Source organism: Aspergillus pseudodeflectus, assembly GCF_044049435.1.
Source record: "Aspergillus pseudodeflectus strain CBS 756.74 chromosome Unknown BJX68scaffold_16, whole genome shotgun sequence".
Taxonomy (NCBI): Eukaryota; Fungi; Ascomycota; class Eurotiomycetes; order Eurotiales; family Aspergillaceae; genus Aspergillus; species Aspergillus pseudodeflectus.
In genome coordinates, this window is record NW_027263792.1 from 238,020 (window position 1) to 257,461 (window position 19,442).

Genomic DNA, 19,442 nt, shown 5'->3' on the forward strand with positions numbered 1-19,442 from the left:
GGTTCAAGGGACACACCTAATAATAGCAGATGCCATATCAACAATGAATCTCTTCGAAGCCTTCGGTGTTGTGATGATTTTCTTTGTCGAAGATTCTGCTACCCATTGACGGCCACGCTTCTTGCCTGCCCACTTGCTGGTGGGTGCAGCGAACCCTTTGTGGCAAGTTCTGGACCCTTTGTGAAGCGTTTCAGAAAAAATGAACCTGATGGCGTTGGATTCAGCTTCGAGTTATGCAGGGCTTTGGAGGAAACGCTTCGAAAGAAAAGTCTCCTTAACTAGCCTCGTGATGACATTAACTCGGGAAGCAATACAGTCTGGCTCGGCTGGTATGTGAATAGTAGGAGACCGATCAGTGCCATACCATAAATTGTCTATACACCGCGCGCTCTTAGGCCCAGGCGTACGGCGGCAGCATGTCAACTGCTCGTGGACGATGGGTCGAGGAAGGCGCGGCCTGTTACCGAGTTCATCGCGCCTGCCTTGCGATGTCCTTTGCCCACAAGGAAGGTACGGGTTAAAAGAGGAAGGGACTACCGACAGTTCGTCCGTCGCACCTGCCCTGCAAGTCAATCCGATTTACGAGGAAGGTGCGTCTCGACGAATTAGGAAGGAGCGACTGACACTGCCCGAGTCCATCGCACCTGCCTTGCAGGGCATTGCATTCATTAGGAAGGCGCGAGGCCATCGCCAGGAAGCTTCTGAATAGAGCTGTTGCGCAGGTCGGACAACTCTTCCGTAGAAAGGCTGAAGCAGCCTCAATCAGAAATCCCTACCGTGACGCCCCTGCTTAGAGAGTCAAATCACAACCTCGCTAATCGAAGGAAGGACGAAACAATCCCAAATGAGCCTCACAAAGTCACAAAGCCAGGTTCTACAAAAGGCCCCGGCTTCCTTGGTGTGATCTTACACCTCCTGCCCTAAACCTCAGGGGCGGTCGATCGTGTACTCAGGAATGATAAGTAGGTTCGAGGAAGGGGAGGAGCTGCGTCACGGCATCCCACTGCCGTCATCAAGGGTGCTGACGGCTCGACCGGCAATCCCCATACCCCTTCGAACAAGGCCGACAGAAGAGAGCGTCCCATACAAACCGCACGCAGAGGCGTTGGCGGGAGGCGACCTCCGATCCCGAGGCAGCAATTCGCAGAGCTGGCGTGCTAAGGGACATGGTTCCTGATGATACCACTAGCAGTAGCAATGTGCCGCGCCGAGCCCCATCGCGCATAAAACTAGACCGTACGTTGCTTTGGTGTCTGGAAATGCGGACCGTCGAGGAGGGTTCTGACGAATCCCGAGTCACAATCCATATTCCCTTATTCAATGAGTCTGACTAAATTGGGGCGCAAGTCACTTGAATCGCTCGCTATTGACCGGAGTAGCTATCAAGAAGCTTCGAACAGCTAGAAAACGGCACTCCAGAAGTTGCCCTTCGTGGCTTTGGAAAGGATGTCCCCGATGAATCTGAAAGTTGTGAACTCAGTACTAGAATCGGTGAGGGCTATAATGTCGACGGAGGCATAGGATCTTTTGTCGCTTTGCCAGATCTGTCCTTGGTCGTGAAGCCTGTGACTGGTAGCAACGAAAGTTGTCAAGAGGCCGAAGATGGCAAAGGGACCTGTCTTGATACGCACACTGGCGTCGATTTGGAAATCATCGCTGGCTATCATGTTGCTCTTGGGAGTGCGTTCAGCGACACTATGCACACCGGGGCTGTCCTGGTATTGAGGGACTCGGATCTTAATGCATCATGCATGCGGGTCGATCCTGATAGGTGGAGAGCAAAAGTGCCAGCGATGACGGCAGGGATGTTGCTAGTTAAACGGGCACAGGCAGCGCATTGCTGTGGTCGGCCATGGTTCTCTCAGCTGTTGCTGCTTCCGTAGATAGACTTAGTGATAAACGCGTTCTTTGGTCTGAGTGATAGTGAGCCATATATTGGGATTTGTCCGGATGATGAATGAAAAGAGGTCAAAGCCAGCTGTCGTGCCCATTAACAGCTGTACATACTCTGTAGCCTCTACGGATGCTCCGGTGAAGAGGCCGAGTCAACCAATCGAGATTCAAAGAACAGGTATGAAAGACGGGATACCTCCACGCCAAACCCGTTCAGGTTGACGAAACCGCAATCGTGGAGTTGTCCGCGGAGGTCCGCTCGCACTCCTAAGATCGGAGCTCGGACATTCGGAGAACTAGGCAGAGCTCGGGAAATGCGCCTGCTTCTATTGGCGCAGATAGCATGACGACAAGGGGCTACGCTTATTAAGGCAAGGCAGGCTCACATGACTTCTTCTAAGCAGGGTCGCCACAAATTTACGCGGATCTGATAAGACCGACGTCAACTCCTCTGCCTCCCGACATAATACACCACTCACCCAGCACTTGCTCAAGTTATCACCACATCAAAAAATGCATTCCATCAGAACCGCTCTCCGCGTCACCTCCGCGCTCCGCCCCAGCATTGCTGGCCGCAACATCGTTGCCCCTTCGATGGTCCGGGCCTACCACGAGAAAGATAGGTACCCCGTCATGACCTCGGCTATGCTCAAAAAGCTAACCTTCTCTCACTGATTGACCACTACACGAACCCTCGCAATGTCGGTTCCCTCAACCGCAAGTCTGTCGATGTAGGAACTGGCCTCGTCGGTGCCCCAGCCTGTGGCGATGTCATTCGCCTCGACATTCAAGTGGACGAAGCGACCGGAAAAATCACAGAGACCCGTTTCAAGACCTTTGGCTGCGGATCGGCCATTGCCAGCTCGAGCTATCTCACAACCCTCCTGAAGGGCAAGACCTGTAAGCTTCGCCGGAATCATCGGTTGTGTGTGGCGGGACTGACAGCAAATTTTAGTGGACGAAGCTTCCAAGATTTCCAACACCCAGATTGCTTCTGAACTTTGCCTACCACCCGTCAAGCGTGAGTGTTGTCATTTTCGACAATTTTTGTAGACATTGGCTAATCTTCGCGTTTAGTGCACTGTTCCCTCCTTGCCGAAGATGCCGTGACCGCGGCTATTAAAAACTACCGATCGAAGAGAATCGCACCCGCCACAGACCTCGCCGGAACGGCCAAGGAGCTTCCCAAGGAAGCTATGCAAGCGTGATCTGATATAGCAAATCGTTCATTTTGGAGTTGTTGATACCTGTTCAAAAGTCTTATGCCCCGACTTTCGAGTTGCACGGAGTGGGGTGTCTTGTCTGGGAGGTGTACTTTAGTCCACGGTTTTTGATTTGTCTTATGGCGTTAATGACATTAGATTCCCAGTCATACTGAAATATCATATTCATACTTGCTGCGTGTTTCCGACTTGCCCATGCTGATTGCTTCTTCGGCTATCGCGGCTCGTATTGTGCCCGTGCTTGGAAATACGGAGTACGCAGTTCAGCCCAACCGCATTATGTCCACAGTATTCGTAGAGTTCTTCCTCTCCAGTAGCCCCTCTTTATGCATATCTGGGTTAAGCATTAGAATCTAATCAGATACAGATCGCTTCAGGTTAGGGCGCTTCACTCAGAAGTGACTCAGGCTTCAGCGAGCGTGGCCTAGAACATCAAGCACAGCCAGTGTCATGCCAGCATTACCACCTGGGCAGATGTTTGGGTTTGGCGCACATTTTGTATAATTGGCTGATCAGGCACTATGCACCCGCGGATGAACAAAGCCTGGGACCGAATGTTGCATTCCCAGTCATCGATTGACTCATTTGAACCCGTTCTTGCGCCGTCGTTTTCTCTTATTGGCGACACCTTGATGCCTGGGCTGAGCCACTCCCCGCGGTCGGTGCTCATTGGCTGCAGGGAACTCTGGCTTTCGGGGTCTCAAAAGGGAATAGCGCCTTGAACTGGGCTGAGGCAGTCCCCCAAGTTTTGACCTTCAAAGGTCTGCTTCGTCTTTTTTTTCTGTTTGAAAAGTAAACAATTATCCTCTTCATCCTGAGTGATAAGGCGCTGACTTTTTGCGCCCGCAAAGCAATTCACCCGTGCCAAAAGCGGCCTCTGCGACTGAAATCGACGCTTGATTACTTGCCTCCGCAATCGATTATCAGCCTCAGGCCTGCCCTTCCTTCACTCTGCCGATTCTCCTAGTCCATTGCAATCTCTATTTCAATCATTATGTCTGCAGACCAATTGCTCTACCCCATGGATTTCTCTGATTGCCAGGAGGAGTGGCTCGATTTCGACGGCCTCCTCCAGCTCCCCGCTGGCTATCTAGACAGCCAGCCCACCTCGGTGGAATCAATATCGCCCCGCGATCTTGATCAGTCATTCACCGATGTCGACTTCCAGAACTGGGATGCGGACCCCGCTATGTTCTCACAGGCTATGTTTCCCGAGATCGGGGGCTTTGAAGCTCCCACGGCGGATCTCGGACAGCCTCAATTGGATTCGTTCCAGCCCTTCGTCGACCCCAACGACGTTTTGCAACCGGCACCGCCTCAGGGTCAGATGATGTTTGACCCTGCTTTTGATGGGGCTTGGGTAACTGATATTCCAAGCATGGAAGCGTACCCGTCTTTCCGGCACATGGTAGAGTCCCAGGCGGCTCTGGATACGCGCTGCTTCTCTAAGAAGGAGAAGCGGCGCGACGCTTCGATTGCTCTGCACTTGCAGCGTCTTCAAAATGCTCCACTACCAGAGTTCGCTGCTCTTCCTTCAAACACTCAGCTTTCGTCCCCCGACTGGTCGGTATCCTCGCTGGACGCCATGCCAAGTGAGCCGTCCTACACCACCCCGAACACCTCTCCAGTTTCCGAGTCCCTAAAATCTCCTTCACCATCATCTGGACCAGAGCTTGGTGCTGCAGGGATGCAGCTAGTGCTGGACCTCAACATGAACACGACCACGAACGTACCTCGAAAGCAAAAGCCGCGGTCAAGAGCTCAGAGAGAGAACTACATCAAAGCTCGCAAGTATGGAGTCTGTGAGAAGCATCGCAAGCAGCACAAGCGGGTGAGTCTCTCATTGCTATTTTTAAAGCGCCGAATGCTAACAAAAACATAGTGTAACTGCCTCGAGAAGGCCGCAGCAGCATCTTTGAATCCCACCACACCAGCAAGCACTCCTCTAACCGTTATACCCGGTTCACTCACCAACCACGAGAGAGTACAATACCGTGCCTCGAATCCGGGCTCCGGGCAGGGTCAAACGAGGTCGGTGAACGCTGGCCTACCCGCCGGAACTGCATGGCCATCGGTCAAGCCACAACAGGGCTTGGGTCTCTCTACGCTCAAGGTCCACCCATCCGTTTCACCTACGGGCCACGACAGAGCAGCTGCACCAAGCGCACGTTCACCTACCGCAAGTGGTCTGGGATCTCTAAACACTCCGGCTCTCTACAGAGACAGAGAAGCAAACAAGCAACAAGCCCGACTAAGGTCGTCGGAAGACCGACCTCGCCAGGATCTCGGCCAGAGTCCACGGCAATCTGTGTACTCGCCAACCGAGGCCCAAGCGCAGACACCGAGTGCCAGCCCAGGCGCACTGAACAGACACAGAGATCCACGAAACGCGGATTCACCTACCCAGACGCACGTCCAAATATTGCGTGCCAGCCTGGGCGCACTGAAGACACACAGAAGCCTACGCAACTCGGACTCACCGACCGAGACACCGACTCAAACATCGCGTGTCAGCCAGGGCACATTGAGCCAACACAGGAATCTACGCGCGGTGAAGAATCTACGCACTGTGGATACATCGACCGAAACACCAACTCAAACAGTCCGTGTCAGCCAGGGCGCACCGAAGCAACACAGGAATCTACGCAATGTAGATTCACCTGCCGAGGCGAATACCACCACGGCATTCGTCAGCCAATCCACGCTGAATACGCGCAGCCGGGAAGACAGGAGTGTCTCTCGACAATCAACACGCGTCAGTCGCGGCTCACTGAACACACGCAACCAAAGACACGCATCCGCGAGCCTAGAAACCCAGACTCAAAAGCTGTGCACCACCAGCCGAGGCGCGGTGAACCCACAAAATGCACAGAATATCGTCACGAGAAGACAAGGACAAGGACAAGCCTCCACATACCGTTCACCAAGCTCGAGCTCGCCAGCCGGATTGCCCGCTGGCTCGCCCGTGCACAGAACAACCATGGCTATCCTATCCTCGCTTTGGGAAAGTTCGAGAACCTCGTCCTCCTGGGCAGGATATTTCCTTCGTCGCCTCGCTGCTTTCTCTTCCGGAATGATCATCGCTTCTAGGAAGGGAATGGGGTTCTTTTGAACTCCCCACCCTGTTCTGGGTGCTGTATCCGCATTTGCAATTTCGTTTCTCGTGTGCTGACTGATTGGTGGCGATTAGCGATGTTTGTATATACCTAGCGTGCGTTGCGTTTGTTGTTGTGTAGCAAAGCTGAATCTACTTATTCGATCTTGATGCTTTGAGCCAGGTCTCGTTCCTTGTAGTTTCCTCCACTGACTACATAGTCAAAAACCAGGCAGCTATCACTATGTAAACCAGAACTAATCCTATGTACAACCCCAACTAACTAGAAATCTAATCACTCCCCAGGACAAAACGGCCTCCCAAACCACGGCTCAACAACCCTTTCGGGAGCTTTCCCCTCCCTCTTCTCCACCTTGACCAGAACCGGAATAACACCCCCAGTCTCAAGCTTAAACACCCTATGCCCAACCACGTTGAGTATACTCGTGATAGCGCCTGAATGCGCCGTCAGCGAGAGGATACTGTTGCTATCCGTTGCAAAGACATCGCTCAGGAATTCGAAGAACCGTGCGTCGCGCGCAGAATCGGATTCGCGGAGCGTGGCAGAGTGCAATGGGTCCTCTTCGCTGAAGCCTTCTTCGAAGATGTAGAGCGGATAGGCCTTCGCTATGGCGGATTTCGGGGAGCGCGCGTCGCAGGTGTGTAGGCCGAGGGTTTCGCGGAGGAGCTGGTTTTGCCCATATGTTAGTACCTATGGTATATACGTACCATACAACGAGATCATTCTTCTGAGAGGAAGAAAAAAATGAATAGAAAGGGTACACACCTCCTTAACAACCGGCCGAAACGGCTCTGTCCCGGGCAACCCCACGCCCTCAAAGGTAACCCTTGCCGTCTCGCAGCAGCGCATGAGCGGCGAGACATAGTACGACTGCGGCGGTGGGATCCCATGTGCGAGCTGTGTCTTCCATGCGTTGTGTGCTGTGCGCGCCTGCTCGATTCCGAGATCTGTCAGGTGTGCATCGAACCAGGTTCCTGTTTCGTCGCCGTCGAGGAGGGAGTAGCGGCACTGTTATTCACACGACATAATGGGTTAGCACGGTGCTGATTCTTGATTTCCTCTTAAGAAACGAGGCTCGCGGGGTTTGTGTGGGAATGGGGGAAAGAGAGTGGAGGGGGCACGTACATCCCACATGACAGTCCCATACCGCGTCTCGGCGACATTGTGCAAGCCCTGACCGTGGCGGCCGAGGAAGAGGAGTCTGTAACTTGTCTCTGGTGGTGAAGAAGCGTTCAAAGTCTCAATGTAGTGTGTTAGACGCTGCCATTGAGTTTTCGTGCTCGCTGGATCGAGGGTCTCGTCGGAGGGATAGGAGCGGGAGATCAGGCCGAAGTTTGTGGAGACCTAGGGTTCAAAACATGAGTATAGCTATATCGCAAGATAAGCACTGGTTTGTAAAGGGGGTAGCTCACATAGTCGAATGTGTCTGGGTCTGTAGCTGGGTCGTCCTGCAGGAAGATGCCCGGGACTGTTGTGAAGTGAAAGTGGGATTCCGAGTCCGATTGCGGGGGAGGGGCTGGGATAGTCATTTTGCGGGGTGGGTGTCGAGAAATGAGGCTCCGAAATGAGCAGACTACAGGTAGGAGCTCTAGGGTTCAGGCTTCAGCTCGAATAAGAGCTTTAAACACGGTCTCTATTTCGATCTCCGGGATCTTGAAACTGCTGGTCGAGTTTCTAGCGGGGGAGGGTGAGCGGGGGCCATGTTGGCGCTCAGGGGCTCTTCGGCCATCGTGAGGTTGAGAAGAGGCTAGGAGAGAGGGCGCTCTTACGGGTATGTACAAGAAGAGAGGCAAAATGTGCTATCAGGTCATATTCGTGACTTATGAGTATGGACGAGAGGATACTCACTGTTGACTGCGGTGTTCAGGGACCAGCCAGTCGGAATAAAGTGTTCTTGGCGGCCCACCAGGCTCCGAATGGGGCTTAGCGGAAATAGAACCCGCTGGCCTGAGTTCATCTTGCCTAATCCTGTCAGCTGCATGGTCGGTGTGGAGCAAACTCCAAGGTATGGCTGGGTATCAGTTAATCGCCGAGGCTCGCGGCCTGAACACTGTTCGGTCATCCGGCTCGCAGCCTGTTGCAGAGCCTGGTGCGCAAGTACTTAAGGAGAACATCCCTTTGTCCAGAAAATGATTTTAGTGATACCCAAAATCCCGTTACCGTGTTGTAGCAGATGACAACAGATTACTGGAAAATCAATTCAAATCATTGAGTGTCTAAATAATCATCTATTTCCATTACTTGCGAATAGAGCTGTGGGGATGCTTAGTTATGTAGTTGAATTCTGTAGTGTACATATTGAGCAATTAGCTCCGAGGGAATAGTAACAGTAGATTGAGTTGGGCTTGTCGACGATAAGCCATATTCATCTCAAGACAGATAAGGGTAAGAAAAAAAGAAAAGAGGCTGATCCGGCCCAGGCGGAGTGCTCCCAAATATCTAAATAATACAAACGCCAAAGTAATACCGGCCGAGCGAAAAACGGCCGGCATGGGATGGAGAGGGTGAGATCACCAAGAGTAGTACTGGTTCTGCTGGGTGATCGGGCGATCAGGCAGGTGGACCCAGAGCCGCTCCTTGCGCTGTCGCAGAGCCTTGGCTTCGCGGTCCTCCCACTCGCGGATCCGCGTCTTCTCTTCTTTCAGGATGACGGTGAGAGAGGTGTGAGGGAGACGAAGACGGTTAATCACTCCTCGTGCCCGGTGGTCGTAGTCGGAGCCGAAGGGACCGCGGTTAACCCACGCTTGGGAAATGTAAATAGAGGTGGGATCCTTGATGGTCTTGCTTTCGCCGTCCTTGAGGGTGATCTTGATCGGCTTCGGTGCCGGGACGTCAGGGTCCACGCCGCCGAGACCCATACCCGAGCGGACAATGGCGACGTTCTTTGCATGCTTGAGGTGCTCGAGGACGTCCTTGGCGACCTTCTTCTTGCTAAACTGCATCTGGAGGATAGCCTCGTCGATGTTCTTACCAGCGATTTGGCGAGCTAGTGGACCGAGCTTCTTGATTGAGGTCTTGAACCAATGCGACTTGGATAACGACTCTCGCTCTGTCCGGGCAATCTTCTCTGCCTTTGTCAGACGTCCTCTCTTCCTGATCTCCCGAACAACCATCTTCCGCTCCCACCGAATCCTTGCCTTCGGACGCGGATCGAGCACCGCCCGCATATTCACAGGGTTCCGCATCTCTGTCGTAACCTCCTCCGCTTCACCCTCTGCAGCCGGCCCAGCCTGCTTACGGCCGGCCGGGGTGCGGCCCGAGGCAATGAGCTTGGGGGCAGCCTGGTCCTCAGCGAAAATCGAGTCCGCACTCAGCGAACCTTCCCGCTTCGGGGGCGCGACGGGCTGGCGGGTGATCTTGGGTTTGGGGGCATCGGACTTGCCGCCGAAGAAGAAGTTCTTAACCGAGGAGAGGGTGGACTTTTTTTGCGGCGGCTCGGGCTTGTCATTGTTGCTTTCTTCGGCGCGGCGGATGGGTGTGTAGGTCAGGGTGCGGCGAGGGACGTAGGTGATGCCGGTGCGCGCTGGAGGAGTTAAGATCAGCTCATGGGGGATAAAATTAGTCTCAGAGCATTTTTCATAGACATACCTGACCGGATCAGCTGCCCGTAGGGATGTAGAGCACCCATTGTAGCCATTGCGACGAACAACAACCGGAGCTGGTCTGCTTCGGAGTGCAGGAGGAAAAAAGTTGGTGTTGCACGGTTGCGCTGTTGGCTCGTTGGGTCCGCCGGAATCCTAGTTTCTGCCTTAGCCGCAAGGCTCTGGAGTCGCCATCACACGACAACCACCACTCAAAGTCCATGCAAACACCACAGTCAATCACGTTCTTTCTCTCCTAGTGGTTTTTACCACCTGAAACCAACAATTTTATTACTTGGACTATTCAATTGGAGCTCGCGTTCCGAATGAATTCTATCCACTGTCCGCTAACCCGATTAGGAATTATCTTCGTAACCCCTCAACGGCTTGGAAGAGAACTCGTGAGCAGCCACTGCTTGACCTTGGACGGCGAATGATTCAAAATCTGGATCTATATACTACTTCCCAGTGCTAACTTAGAGCATGCTCAATTCCGCGGAGAACTTACAAAATGGACTAACAGCCCTTAACCTATTTGATGACACCCCTAGCTTAAGCGAAGTCTACTCAATCGGGGAACCAGAACTCCGGACGAACTTATCATCTTGAACTAGGATTGGTCGATCTGAATAGCAGCTGACCTCATACGTCGGGTAGCCAAACTTTCGAGACCCTTGAGCGCAGAATGGTAGGGTTGTGGTTGTTGGAAGACTCCGTTCATCTGCCATTGGCTGAATGCTGCTTATTGCTACTCCAGCAGTGGCAGGACCGGGTCAAGGAGAAACGAGAGGCTGGCTGAGTCTCTTGTGGAAGACCTCGGTGTATACGACGGGAATGGTGTCGGTGTGGATAATCTATATTCGAGCAATCAACGTATGTGCTGCCTTAGCTCAAATCTCTTCCTCATTTTGAGAGTGCTTGGTGCACAATATAAACTCTTTCAGGCCCTCCGTTTATAGATTGCCAGCACATAGTGTCCAACTCAAATTTCAACCACCGGACTTACCTGAATCTCAAACACTTTGCACCACCTCTTCAATCCGAAGCCATGCGTTTTGTCCTCTCGCAAGTCCTGCTTGTGGCCATCTCATTTCAGCTTGTGTCCGCTGGATGCGCCGCAAACGGATGCCGATGCTCTCCCGCCACGTCCCCAGGGATATACTGCGGCTGGTGCTCTGCAGTGACACAGGTTGGATATGGCGGCTCGTACAGCGATGCATTTCAATGCCGGGGAAGAATTTGCTGCAACTACGGCCCCAGAAAGTCGTGCCAGGACTCGTCTCATTACAGCCCTTGTGGCTGAATAATTAACATAAGTCAGGTTTGATGGAAGTATAAACTTTTATTTTGTTGCGTGAGAGTTTAGGATTATACTGACATACCTGCTAGGGTACAGATTTCAAGGATGCCATCTTACTGAGGCAATATTCTGCATACCACGTCCTGTAATTGTATGGTACAGTCGAAATCGATATGCAGAGAAAGATTCGAGTTCAGAAAGAACATTCATCTGATTTGGGAGTATTGTGCTATGTTTGAATCTTCCTGTGTCGTTAGATCGCAGGAACTATACGTGAAGTCTATTATGAAGAAGCCCGACATGGCAGTCAGTAAGCTATGCCCGGGACACTGACTGTAGGAAGTAACTTTCACTCTTGACTCTTCTCTTGAGCTGTAGAATGCTACACCGCAAGCTCAACCAGCCGACTCAAGCCTGGGTTCAAAGTTCTGGTGTGTCCGGGCTCGTAGCCATCTATCCGCTACCGCTTGCCTTCGACTTTCTAGTTTTTATTCAGGAACATCTGTCCCCAATCATCGTTGGGAACACGATTGACCCCACCTATGCGGAGGGGTAGCCCTGTCAGCCCAACGAACAAAGAAAGGCTCGGGCCTTGGCGTGACTGGTACATCGTTGACGCAGCATAGACAACATATATACAGGTTCGGTTTGCAATATTGGAGAGGTGAGGCTAGATTCAGGGTTTCTGACGGTAAAGCCAAGGCTATATATATCTGATATGCTTATGGCCTACTACATGGATGACCTCGAAAGCTACCATTTGGAAGCCAAGTCATATGCCCCCGACTCATAAGCAAAGCTTCCGGGTTGTAACTCACCGCATAACTGTCGAGCACTGCAAAAGACTCCGCGGAAAACAATATATATGTCATATCTATCATACCGTGTACAGTCTAGTCTATCTATATGGACCGATCCAATCTACCCTAAAGCCCTCAGATATACAACCGACGCAAGAATATACAGAAAGAAGCAACCGAAGACACATGAACTAAAAAAGCAAAAAAAAAAAAAAACAAACAAGGAGAAAAAAGGACAAATACGAAACAAGAAGCAGAAAATCAAACCAACCCGCCCACAACCATGCCCAAAACCGCAACCGCAACGACACTGCCGATCCTCAAGGCGCCCGAATAAGCCACAGAAACACCATCCGAGCACTGGAAATACTCAGTCGCGTTACTCTCGTTCAGAGGGCCGCTTGTTCGTTTGATATCGTCCCAGAGCTCGTCGCAGTCGATTTTGAGGTCTGAGTTTACGTGGATCCGGGAGAAGGATTTTAGGTTCGGAAGGTTGATACTAAAATAGAAGTCAATTTCCTAGAGTAAGAAAATAGTGAGGATGACGAGCTTACTCTGAGACATTACCCGAGAACAAGAACTTGTCTCCAGTTTCGACGGGGAGAGTTATGTTGAGCGGTTCGTAGGGGACAGCGATGAATTCGTGTGTATAGTCTCGCAGGGCAGGGAGGGAAATTCTATCCACGATTAACAATTGGTCCTGATTCAATATTTGTAAGTAGACTGGAAAGAGCAAAGGGAACGAACGAGTCGATATCTCCTCTGATGTAAGAGTTCCCCTCCATGGCGCTGAGCTTGGGGAAGTTGACTGCGATTGGCGAGGAGCTGTAGAGCCTCAGATGTAGTGCTGCCCAGTCGCATTCCTCATTGTCGCATGTGATGGCAGTGACTTCGGGCGTTGAAAGTCTGTTTGGTGGTAAGCTGATTTCTTTCATGTATATGTACTGAATGCGAAGGAGGGCAGGTGTACGTTGTGACGTTGCCGCCGACTTTGAAGCTCCCAACTCGCTCGAGCACTGGGAATGATAGACTCATCGAGGTGGATGCGTCCATATGTGAGTAAAAACCGCAGCTAAATCCATTGCAGATATCGAACAGCTTCTCGATATTTTGCAAAGAGTCAAAGGATTGAGTAGAAAAGTTACCCCGCAAGTGTACACTTGAGGCGTTTGTCAGTTTTGGGATTTGGAGCTCCGGGGTGTCGCCGACGAGGTTGAGATATAGCCCCTCAATATACTCCAGCTTAGGCAAGGAGACTCGACTTAGCGAGGGCAAATCTGTAAGGATCAAATTGCCGCCAAAGTGCTCCAGCTCAGGGAGGTCAACGGAAGAAACATCCCCTGAATAGAGGGTGATAGACCCCACGCGCGTAATGTTGGGAAGCTTCAATGACCCAGTCCAATCGACGAGACCCAGCTCGCCAACAATTTCAGTACAGTTTCGCGTGAGGTTGTTGACCTCGTCCTGAGTCCGAACGGTATAGTTCTCACGGGACGCACATTCTTGAGCCGCGGTCCCTGGCGAAGAGGTCAGCAAGGTCGTATACCAGAACAAGCACGTCGCAGACGGCTTACCAAGGAGCAGAATCCCGCAAGCTATTACCACGTGTAGCAGCAACAACTGCATGATTTATCCGACACAGATAACAGCATTTGGAAAGACTCCTGGCGCGACGAGGCGAGCGATGTCGTTCAGTCGGTGCCAAGGCTTGGCTATATCAACACCCCCAGAGCTGGAGGCAGCATGGTGTCTGGTCAGTACTCGACCACACTACTTTGTTTTGAGACCAAATTTTGCAGAGATAGATAGAGAACAGCATACGAAAGTTGTCTGCACGCATCTACTCCGGAGTAGGCAATAACTACCGGCAGTTCAACGTGGATAATAGTTGTGGGTGCTCTGCATCTCCACCAGAGAACGTCGATCCACTCTCACTCGCTGGTTCTCATCCTGCTTTGCGAATCGCTTTTTGGTTTTCACGACCGGCTCTTGTCTTCCTTTCACCTCCCATCTCTCATAGGGACTCTCGTGCCCATTCCTCGTACGTCGCTGCTCATTTTACCTCGCCTATGCCCCGGAATCTCTGCCGCTGACAGCTCGTCTTTCCTAGCAGTTCTTACTCCCGCTAGAGAGCATTCTCTAGCTTGTTTCCTGCCCCCTCCTGCCTCCATCTCGATCCGTCTCGACACTGTCTGTTCTGTAGTCGTCGGTGCTTCATTTCGTCTTCGCGAGCCGACTCGTCGAAATCCTTCGAAAACTGCATCGGTGAAGGGAGCGGAGACAAGGATAGCATCTGAGGCAGATTCACGAACTGTTTTCTTTTCTTTTTCCTCGCCTTGGTCGTTTCCCGGTCTCGATCTCTATTCCCGCCCGCGCACCCGTCGAGGTTCGGAGCTCCCAAGAAGATACCAACCCAGCGGTCGCAAAATTTTGATAGCTTGGAACAGAATCAGGAGATGGACTCGTTGATGAGGAGATTGTGGGCAGTTCTCTAAGGATTCTATTTCTTTCATTCCAAATTTTCTCAAACTCTACGTCAGCACCTTGCTGAAGTCTATCTTTGCGCCTTCCTTTTCTGGCTCATCGCCAGCCCTTACAAACCAGGTTGACCATGGATATCAATTCACTCCTTTCGCCGCAAGATGCGAATGCACAATCCGGGCGCTCAACCCCTGCTGCAGGCTCCTCGTCCTCCGGCGCCGCCTCCGCTCCTCCGCCCGGGCCAGCCCATAAACCTCTACGCAAAGCTCGCGCTGGTGCTAACCGACCCGGCATGACCTCGTCACCGCTCGCGCAACAAGTCTACGCTCCGCCTCGGGTACCAGAACCTTCTCCGCCCGCGTCGATGAGTCCTGCTGTCGGCCCTACCTCTGGAGGTGGAAACGGAACGCCCCCAGAAAGTCGACAGCCGTCTACCCCGGGGATGGACACCCTTGCAGACCTCGCCTCGATGCAGCAGCATCAACCCTCGCGACCGAGTGCTGCTATCCTCCGAGCGGAGTCGTACGAAAGCCAGCTTTCTCCTTCTACAATGTTTCCAAATGTCAACCAGGTCTCGCACAATACCCCAACTCCGCGATCGTCTTTCGATATTGCTATGTCCGATGGTCCAAGAGACAGCGCCCGGAGAAACTACGCAGAATCTTCATTGCTACCCGACGCGCGCCGGATGGCGACCGAACTTTTCGCTCGAATCCACGTTAACCCTCAATCCTATGAAGCCCATGTGGACTTTGTCCGTCTCTTACACACCGGATTCATCAATCACGTGTACCCCCCGAATAACCCCGATATCCATGGCGAACCTCGAAAGTACGATCTGCTGAAGGACATGAGGACTGCTCGAGAGGAGATGGACAAGCTTTTCGCCATGGGTGAAGACCTCTGGGCAGAGTGGATTCAGGATGAAAGTATGCTGGCGTCGTCGGTAGAAGAACGCATTGCAGTGATGGAGCTCTGCCAACGATCGATCGAAGAAGAATACGGCAGCACCAAGCTCTGGGCGATATACGGCGAATGGGTGTTATACCTCTACAACTCCGCACACGGTGATTCAAATCAAAGTCAGTGGTCGGAGGAAGATCGGCAAGTTGGGCGAGAGGTTTTCACCTGGCAGACTGTCCTGGACACGTGGCAGAGGGGCGCCGACGCGACAAGATGGAGGATTCATGACAGCCAGCTTGTTTGGGATCGGTACCTCGAATTTCAGGTGCGAGATCTGTCGCAGAATCTTTCGCAGGAGAGCGTCTCGCGAGTGCGAGAGCTATTTGATATTCGACTGCAGACCCCCCACGCCACGTGGGATCAGACATTCCAGGCCTTCTCGGGATTCATCTCAAATTACTACAATGCCAACTACGAGGGTATCATGGCAGAAACAGCAGGACGGTATGCCACTTCGGTCAAGGAGCAGTATAACGCCCGCGAGGATTTCGAAATTCGTCTCCGCAACGCGACCGAATCTGGCGACCGCGCGCAAGAGTGGACATTATTTTGCGAGTATATTGAATGGGAGCTGAACCGCAATCGCCGTCGCCGCAGCTCGAACTTTCACCTGGTGAACGCCGTGTATCAACGCGCGGTCCTGCGGTTTCCGACCGACGCGAGAATGTGGGAGGACTATATCATGTTTCTTATCGACGAATCTACACATGGCAATGTGCACACTACGACAATCTCCGCGCTCGACCGTGCGACCCGGCACTGCCCAGGCTCCGGAACGTTGTGGTCGCAGTACCTGCTTAGCTCCGAAAGAGAAGGACAGTCTTTTGCTAAGATCGCGGATATCAAACACAAGGCGACAAGCACAGGTCTGCTTGATGTCGGTGGAATGGAAGAGGTGCTCAAGGTACACACAGAATGGTGTAGCTATCTTCGACGAAGGGCTTTCTTGTCAGATGCCACGGACGAGGATCTGGATGTAGCCGAAGTCGGAATCCGCTCAGCTATTGAAAGCGTCCAGGAGCTTGGAGAAAAGAAGTACGGCCGCTCGTATGAAGGTGACCCACTATTCCGCCTTGAGCGTATTTACATCCGATACCTGAGCGAGAGTGGCAGCTGGGACAGTGCGCGAGAAACATTCAAGGGTCTTGTGGGACGCCGCGGTAATAGCTATGAGTTCTGGCTTACGTACTACCACTGGGAATTGATCTCTTGGAGCAAGTTTGTCCAGGGTGAGGCGACGGTGGACGCCGCTCGCCGGACCCCAAATCCTAGCTTTGCGACAGCTGTGCTCAAGCAAGCCATCAAGCGTACTGATCTTGATTGGCCGGAAAAGATCATGCAGACTTATGTTGCTCATTGCGAGGACTACGAGGACTCGGAGGAATTACAGCTCGCTATTCTGGAGACCCGCAAGGCCTTGAGAGCCATTACCGCTCGCCGAGATCGTGAGGCTCGCGAAGCCGCAGCCATACAGGCTCAGCAGGCAGCGGCGGCGGCAGCAGCACCCTCATCAGAAACTCCGCAGTCTGAAAAGCGGAAACGCGAGGAAGAGTCGGCTGTGAATGGCCTGCCGACGAAGAAAGCGCGAGCTGAGGAGTCGGCACCGGTTGCTGAAACCGAGCCGGTGGCGCTTCGTCGTGACCGTGAGAACTCTACCATTGTTGTCAAGAACCTGCCCAAGAACATCGCCGAGCTCAAAGTGCGGCAATTCTTCCGTGATGTAAGATTTCGTTCTTGCCCTGAGAAACATAGGCTAACCAGATACAGTGCGGTACAATCAACAGTGTGAAGATGCTGCCCGGCGAGGACGGCAACTCCGAAGTGGCTATGATCGAGTTTAATACTAGAGACGACGCTGTGGCTGCACAAACTCGGGATCAGAAGATCATCGATGAGCACACAATAGAGGTGCATTTCGGCTCCGAGACCACCTTGTTTGTGACCAACTTTCCACCAACAGCCGATGAGAAGTACATTCAAGATTTGTTTAGTTCTGTAAGTCGCTCCTGTCTCCGTTTGGCCTTCGCTAACCTCTCATAGCACGGCGAAATTGTGGATATTCGCTTCCCCTCTCTCAAGTACAATACGCACCGCCGATTCTGTTATGTGCAGTTCAAAACCTCTGCAGGTGCTCACAGTGCCACAAAGCTGGATGGGTCTACAGTCGGCAATGGCCTGCACCTGGTCGCCAAGATATCGGATCCCACACGCAAACAAGACCGCCATGGCCCTATATATGAAGGGCGTGAGATTCACGTTTCGAACGTCGACTGGAAAGCCAATGAGCAGGATCTCAAGGAACTCTTTGAAAGATTTGGCACCGTAGAGTTGGTTCGCATACCGAGAAAGGTCGATGGAGGCAGTAAAGGATTTGGTTATGTGGTTTTCAGTTCAAAGGAGGAAGCCAATGCGGCGCTTGCACTGCATGAGCAGGAGTTCCGGTCTCGTCCTCTCCAAGTGAGGTTGTCTGCTCCGCAAGGTGCAAAACGTACTGCGGCGACTGTCGTCTCACGGGTGGGAAAGTCTCAGTCTCCTGCACCGGAGACCAACGGTGCTTCCCCGTCCGGCGATCTAGAAGAGCCAACCGGCGAGCGACGAGACCGCACTCTTGGCCTGATGAATGTCCCTGATACCGTGAATGACGCACGGATCCGAGCCCTCGTCGAGCCATACGGAAAACTCGTGAAGGTCGTGCTACGACCCGATCACCAAGGAGCGATTGTTGAATTTGCGGATGTGAACCACGCGGGAAAAGCTGCTCTCGAGTTGGAAGGCCAGGAGATTAGCGCTGGGCGAAAACTTCACGTCGGTACCGTGTCGGAGATGCTCAAACAGTCTGCCGAGAAGCGGAATCAAGGGCTCGGGCCAGCGTTAAAAGCCAAGTCAAAACCAGGAAGTGCTTTCCTTGCTCCGACGGCACCGATCAAACGACCTCCACAGCCCGGCGGACGCAGCGGAAAGCGTGGTGGATTGGGGGTAAAGCGTGGGATCCCGCCCATGACTACTACGATAGCAACGACAACTACGAACGCAAACGCCTCTGGCGAAGGGGACAGGAGCCAAAAGAGCAATGATGATTTCCGTGCCATGATCCAGCGGAGTCAGGGACAATCATAATGAAGGAAGGCTGCATGAACGGTTGCATGACGGAACGGGTTTCTCTTTTACCTCTTAATTCTCCGGACGGGGCGATTATTTTGCGCGTTGTACTCTATTCCCCAGATCGTCCGTCGTATGATGCCATGTCTCGTGGGGAGTCCCGGACAGTGTAGACTATATTTTGCTGCCTTTTTTTTGCCGCTTTCTAATGTTTATGAGATAAGACATGGCGGGGTTTACTCTAGTTTGAGATTTTGTTCTCTGAGGTCTAGACGAATGGATCGTTTCACCTGCTTGACAGCTCTTTTCTTTTTCGAGTTTTCTAGGCAGCTTCGATGAAGTATGACGTCAGCTGAATAGACTTGACAAAGTGAAGTTGAAGCTATTCCCACCCTCCAGACCGTTAGACCTTGACCGATGTTGGACAAATGCCCTGCGCGCTTTGACCTACAGATCCAATTCAAAACGTCGAGATAAGTAGATAAGATAGCGCAATCCCCAAGAATGCACTAAACTGTTAGGTGAGGCCTAAATAACGCTCATATGATCACCCGCAGCAGGAGCGGTAATTGGCCAAAAAATGGAGCAAAGCAGGATTCTCTGGCATTAGCTTGTACCTCGAACCTTGAAGAGAGCAGAGGACGGGCGAAGAAATTTACTCGTAACTGGGCAAGTTGGAGTGGGACAGACAGACCAGATTGCGATCAGGTGAAACGAGCGAGAGAACATCCGTGCTCACTGCTTTCTCCTGTGTCCTTGTTTCTTGCATTCTTCATTCTCCATTCTTCACTCCTCAGTTGTGGCTTTCTATCTTTTGATTTATACTCCGACCATACCCTTGTCCTTGTCATATTCTCGCCACCTGATAACGTACCTCGACTCCTCACTCTGGGGTATATCTGTTATCTGGGGTTCTCGATCCGGCTGCCTGCGTCATCACCAAATCCCAATCCAATCAACCACCCCTTCAAGCTTTCTTCTCCAAC

At 52.3% G+C, this 19,442-nt stretch overlaps 7 protein-coding genes across 7 annotated transcripts; 4 read left to right on the forward strand and 3 right to left on the reverse strand.

The window, feature by feature from the left end:
- The first annotated feature begins 2,223 nt into the window (after positions 1–2,223).
- On the forward strand, positions 2,224–3,206 carry BJX68DRAFT_61795 (putative iron-sulfur cofactor synthesis protein (Isu1)). Its single transcript, XM_071049499.1, has 4 exons — positions 2,224–2,512; positions 2,566–2,793; positions 2,849–2,914; positions 2,971–3,206. Exons 1-4 carry the CDS (start codon positions 2,407–2,409, stop codon positions 3,099–3,101), a joined length of 531 nt encoding a protein of 176 aa, XP_070900206.1. The 5' UTR covers positions 2,224–2,406; the 3' UTR covers positions 3,102–3,206.
- Positions 3,207–3,906: 700 nt separating this feature from the next.
- Positions 3,907–6,383, forward strand: BJX68DRAFT_235051 (uncharacterized protein). Its single transcript, XM_071039825.1, has 2 exons — positions 3,907–4,947; positions 4,999–6,383. Exons 1-2 carry the CDS (start codon positions 4,111–4,113, stop codon positions 6,226–6,228), a joined length of 2,067 nt encoding a protein of 688 aa, XP_070900207.1. The 5' UTR covers positions 3,907–4,110; the 3' UTR covers positions 6,229–6,383.
- On the reverse strand, positions 6,352–7,851 carry BJX68DRAFT_61881 (phosphoglycerate mutase family protein). Its single transcript, XM_071049500.1, has 4 exons — positions 7,645–7,851; positions 7,358–7,576; positions 6,998–7,240; positions 6,352–6,898 (listed from the first exon to the last, which is right to left on the reverse strand). Exons 1-4 carry the CDS (start codon positions 7,759–7,761, stop codon positions 6,506–6,508), a joined length of 972 nt encoding a protein of 323 aa, XP_070900208.1. The 5' UTR covers positions 7,762–7,851; the 3' UTR covers positions 6,352–6,505.
- A 594-nt stretch (positions 7,852–8,445) lies between these two features.
- On the reverse strand, positions 8,446–9,888 carry BJX68DRAFT_235057 (mitochondrial 54S ribosomal protein uL22m). Its single transcript, XM_071039826.1, has 2 exons — positions 9,821–9,888; positions 8,446–9,755 (listed from the first exon to the last, which is right to left on the reverse strand). The coding sequence occupies exons 1-2, from the start codon at positions 9,867–9,869 to the stop codon at positions 8,743–8,745; spliced, it is 1,062 nt and encodes a 353-aa protein (XP_070900209.1). The 5' UTR covers positions 9,870–9,888; the 3' UTR covers positions 8,446–8,742.
- Positions 9,889–10,763: 875 nt separating this feature from the next.
- On the forward strand, positions 10,764–11,417 carry BJX68DRAFT_235059 (uncharacterized protein). The gene is made up of 2 exons (XM_071039827.1): positions 10,764–11,134; positions 11,203–11,417. The coding sequence occupies exon 1, from the start codon at positions 10,862–10,864 to the stop codon at positions 11,114–11,116; it is 255 nt and encodes an 84-aa protein (XP_070900210.1). The 5' UTR covers positions 10,764–10,861; the 3' UTR covers positions 11,117–11,134; positions 11,203–11,417.
- A 719-nt stretch (positions 11,418–12,136) lies between these two features.
- On the reverse strand, positions 12,137–13,584 carry BJX68DRAFT_235060 (uncharacterized protein). The gene is made up of 5 exons (XM_071039828.1): positions 13,488–13,584; positions 12,884–13,430; positions 12,661–12,819; positions 12,468–12,590; positions 12,137–12,412 (listed from the first exon to the last, which is right to left on the reverse strand). The coding sequence occupies exons 1-5, from the start codon at positions 13,537–13,539 to the stop codon at positions 12,175–12,177; spliced, it is 1,119 nt and encodes a 372-aa protein (XP_070900211.1). The 5' UTR covers positions 13,540–13,584; the 3' UTR covers positions 12,137–12,174.
- A 703-nt stretch (positions 13,585–14,287) lies between these two features.
- Positions 14,288–18,967, forward strand: BJX68DRAFT_61914 (U6 snRNP complex subunit PRP24). Its single transcript, XM_071049501.1, has 3 exons — positions 14,288–17,077; positions 17,125–17,352; positions 17,398–18,967. Exons 1-3 carry the CDS (start codon positions 14,525–14,527, stop codon positions 18,472–18,474), a joined length of 3,858 nt encoding a protein of 1,285 aa, XP_070900212.1. The 5' UTR covers positions 14,288–14,524; the 3' UTR covers positions 18,475–18,967.
- The last annotated feature ends 475 nt before the right edge of the window (positions 18,968–19,442 follow it).

Coding starts and splice junctions, on each gene's coding strand:
- BJX68DRAFT_61795 (XM_071049499.1), top strand. CDS start 2,407: ATGCATTCCATCAGAACCGCTCTCCGCGTCACCTCCGCGCTCCGCCCC. Junction 2,513..2,565: donor CCGGGCCTACCACGAGAAAG/ATAGGTACCCCG, acceptor ACCTTCTCTCAC/TGATTGACCACTACACGAAC. Junction 2,915..2,970: donor TTGCCTACCACCCGTCAAGC/GTGAGTGTTGTC, acceptor CTTCGCGTTTAG/TGCACTGTTCCCTCCTTGCC.
- BJX68DRAFT_235051 (XM_071039825.1), top strand. CDS start 4,111: ATGTCTGCAGACCAATTGCTCTACCCCATGGATTTCTCTGATTGCCAG. Junction 4,948..4,998: donor ATCGCAAGCAGCACAAGCGG/GTGAGTCTCTCA, acceptor ACAAAAACATAG/TGTAACTGCCTCGAGAAGGC.
- BJX68DRAFT_61881 (XM_071049500.1), bottom strand. CDS start 7,761: ATGACTATCCCAGCCCCTCCCCCGCAATCGGACTCGGAATCCCACTTT. Junction 7,577..7,644: donor ACCCAGACACATTCGACTAT/GTGAGCTACCCC, acceptor TTTGAACCCTAG/GTCTCCACAAACTTCGGCCT. Junction 7,241..7,357: donor ATGGGACTGTCATGTGGGAT/GTACGTGCCCCC, acceptor TGTGAATAACAG/TGCCGCTACTCCCTCCTCGA.
- BJX68DRAFT_235057 (XM_071039826.1), bottom strand. CDS start 9,869: ATGGCTACAATGGGTGCTCTACATCCCTACGGGCAGCTGATCCGGTCA. Junction 9,756..9,820: donor CGGGCAGCTGATCCGGTCAG/GTATGTCTATGA, acceptor TAACTCCTCCAG/CGCGCACCGGCATCACCTAC.
- BJX68DRAFT_235059 (XM_071039827.1), top strand. CDS start 10,862: ATGCGTTTTGTCCTCTCGCAAGTCCTGCTTGTGGCCATCTCATTTCAG.
- BJX68DRAFT_235060 (XM_071039828.1), bottom strand. CDS start 13,539: ATGCAGTTGTTGCTGCTACACGTGGTAATAGCTTGCGGGATTCTGCTC. Junction 13,431..13,487: donor TTGCGGGATTCTGCTCCTTG/GTAAGCCGTCTG, acceptor CCTCTTCGCCAG/GGACCGCGGCTCAAGAATGT. Junction 12,413..12,467: donor TTCTCGGGTAATGTCTCAGA/GTAAGCTCGTCA, acceptor CTTCTATTTTAG/TATCAACCTTCCGAACCTAA.
- BJX68DRAFT_61914 (XM_071049501.1), top strand. CDS start 14,525: ATGGATATCAATTCACTCCTTTCGCCGCAAGATGCGAATGCACAATCC. Junction 17,078..17,124: donor TGCGGCAATTCTTCCGTGAT/GTAAGATTTCGT, acceptor AACCAGATACAG/TGCGGTACAATCAACAGTGT. Junction 17,353..17,397: donor TTCAAGATTTGTTTAGTTCT/GTAAGTCGCTCC, acceptor AACCTCTCATAG/CACGGCGAAATTGTGGATAT.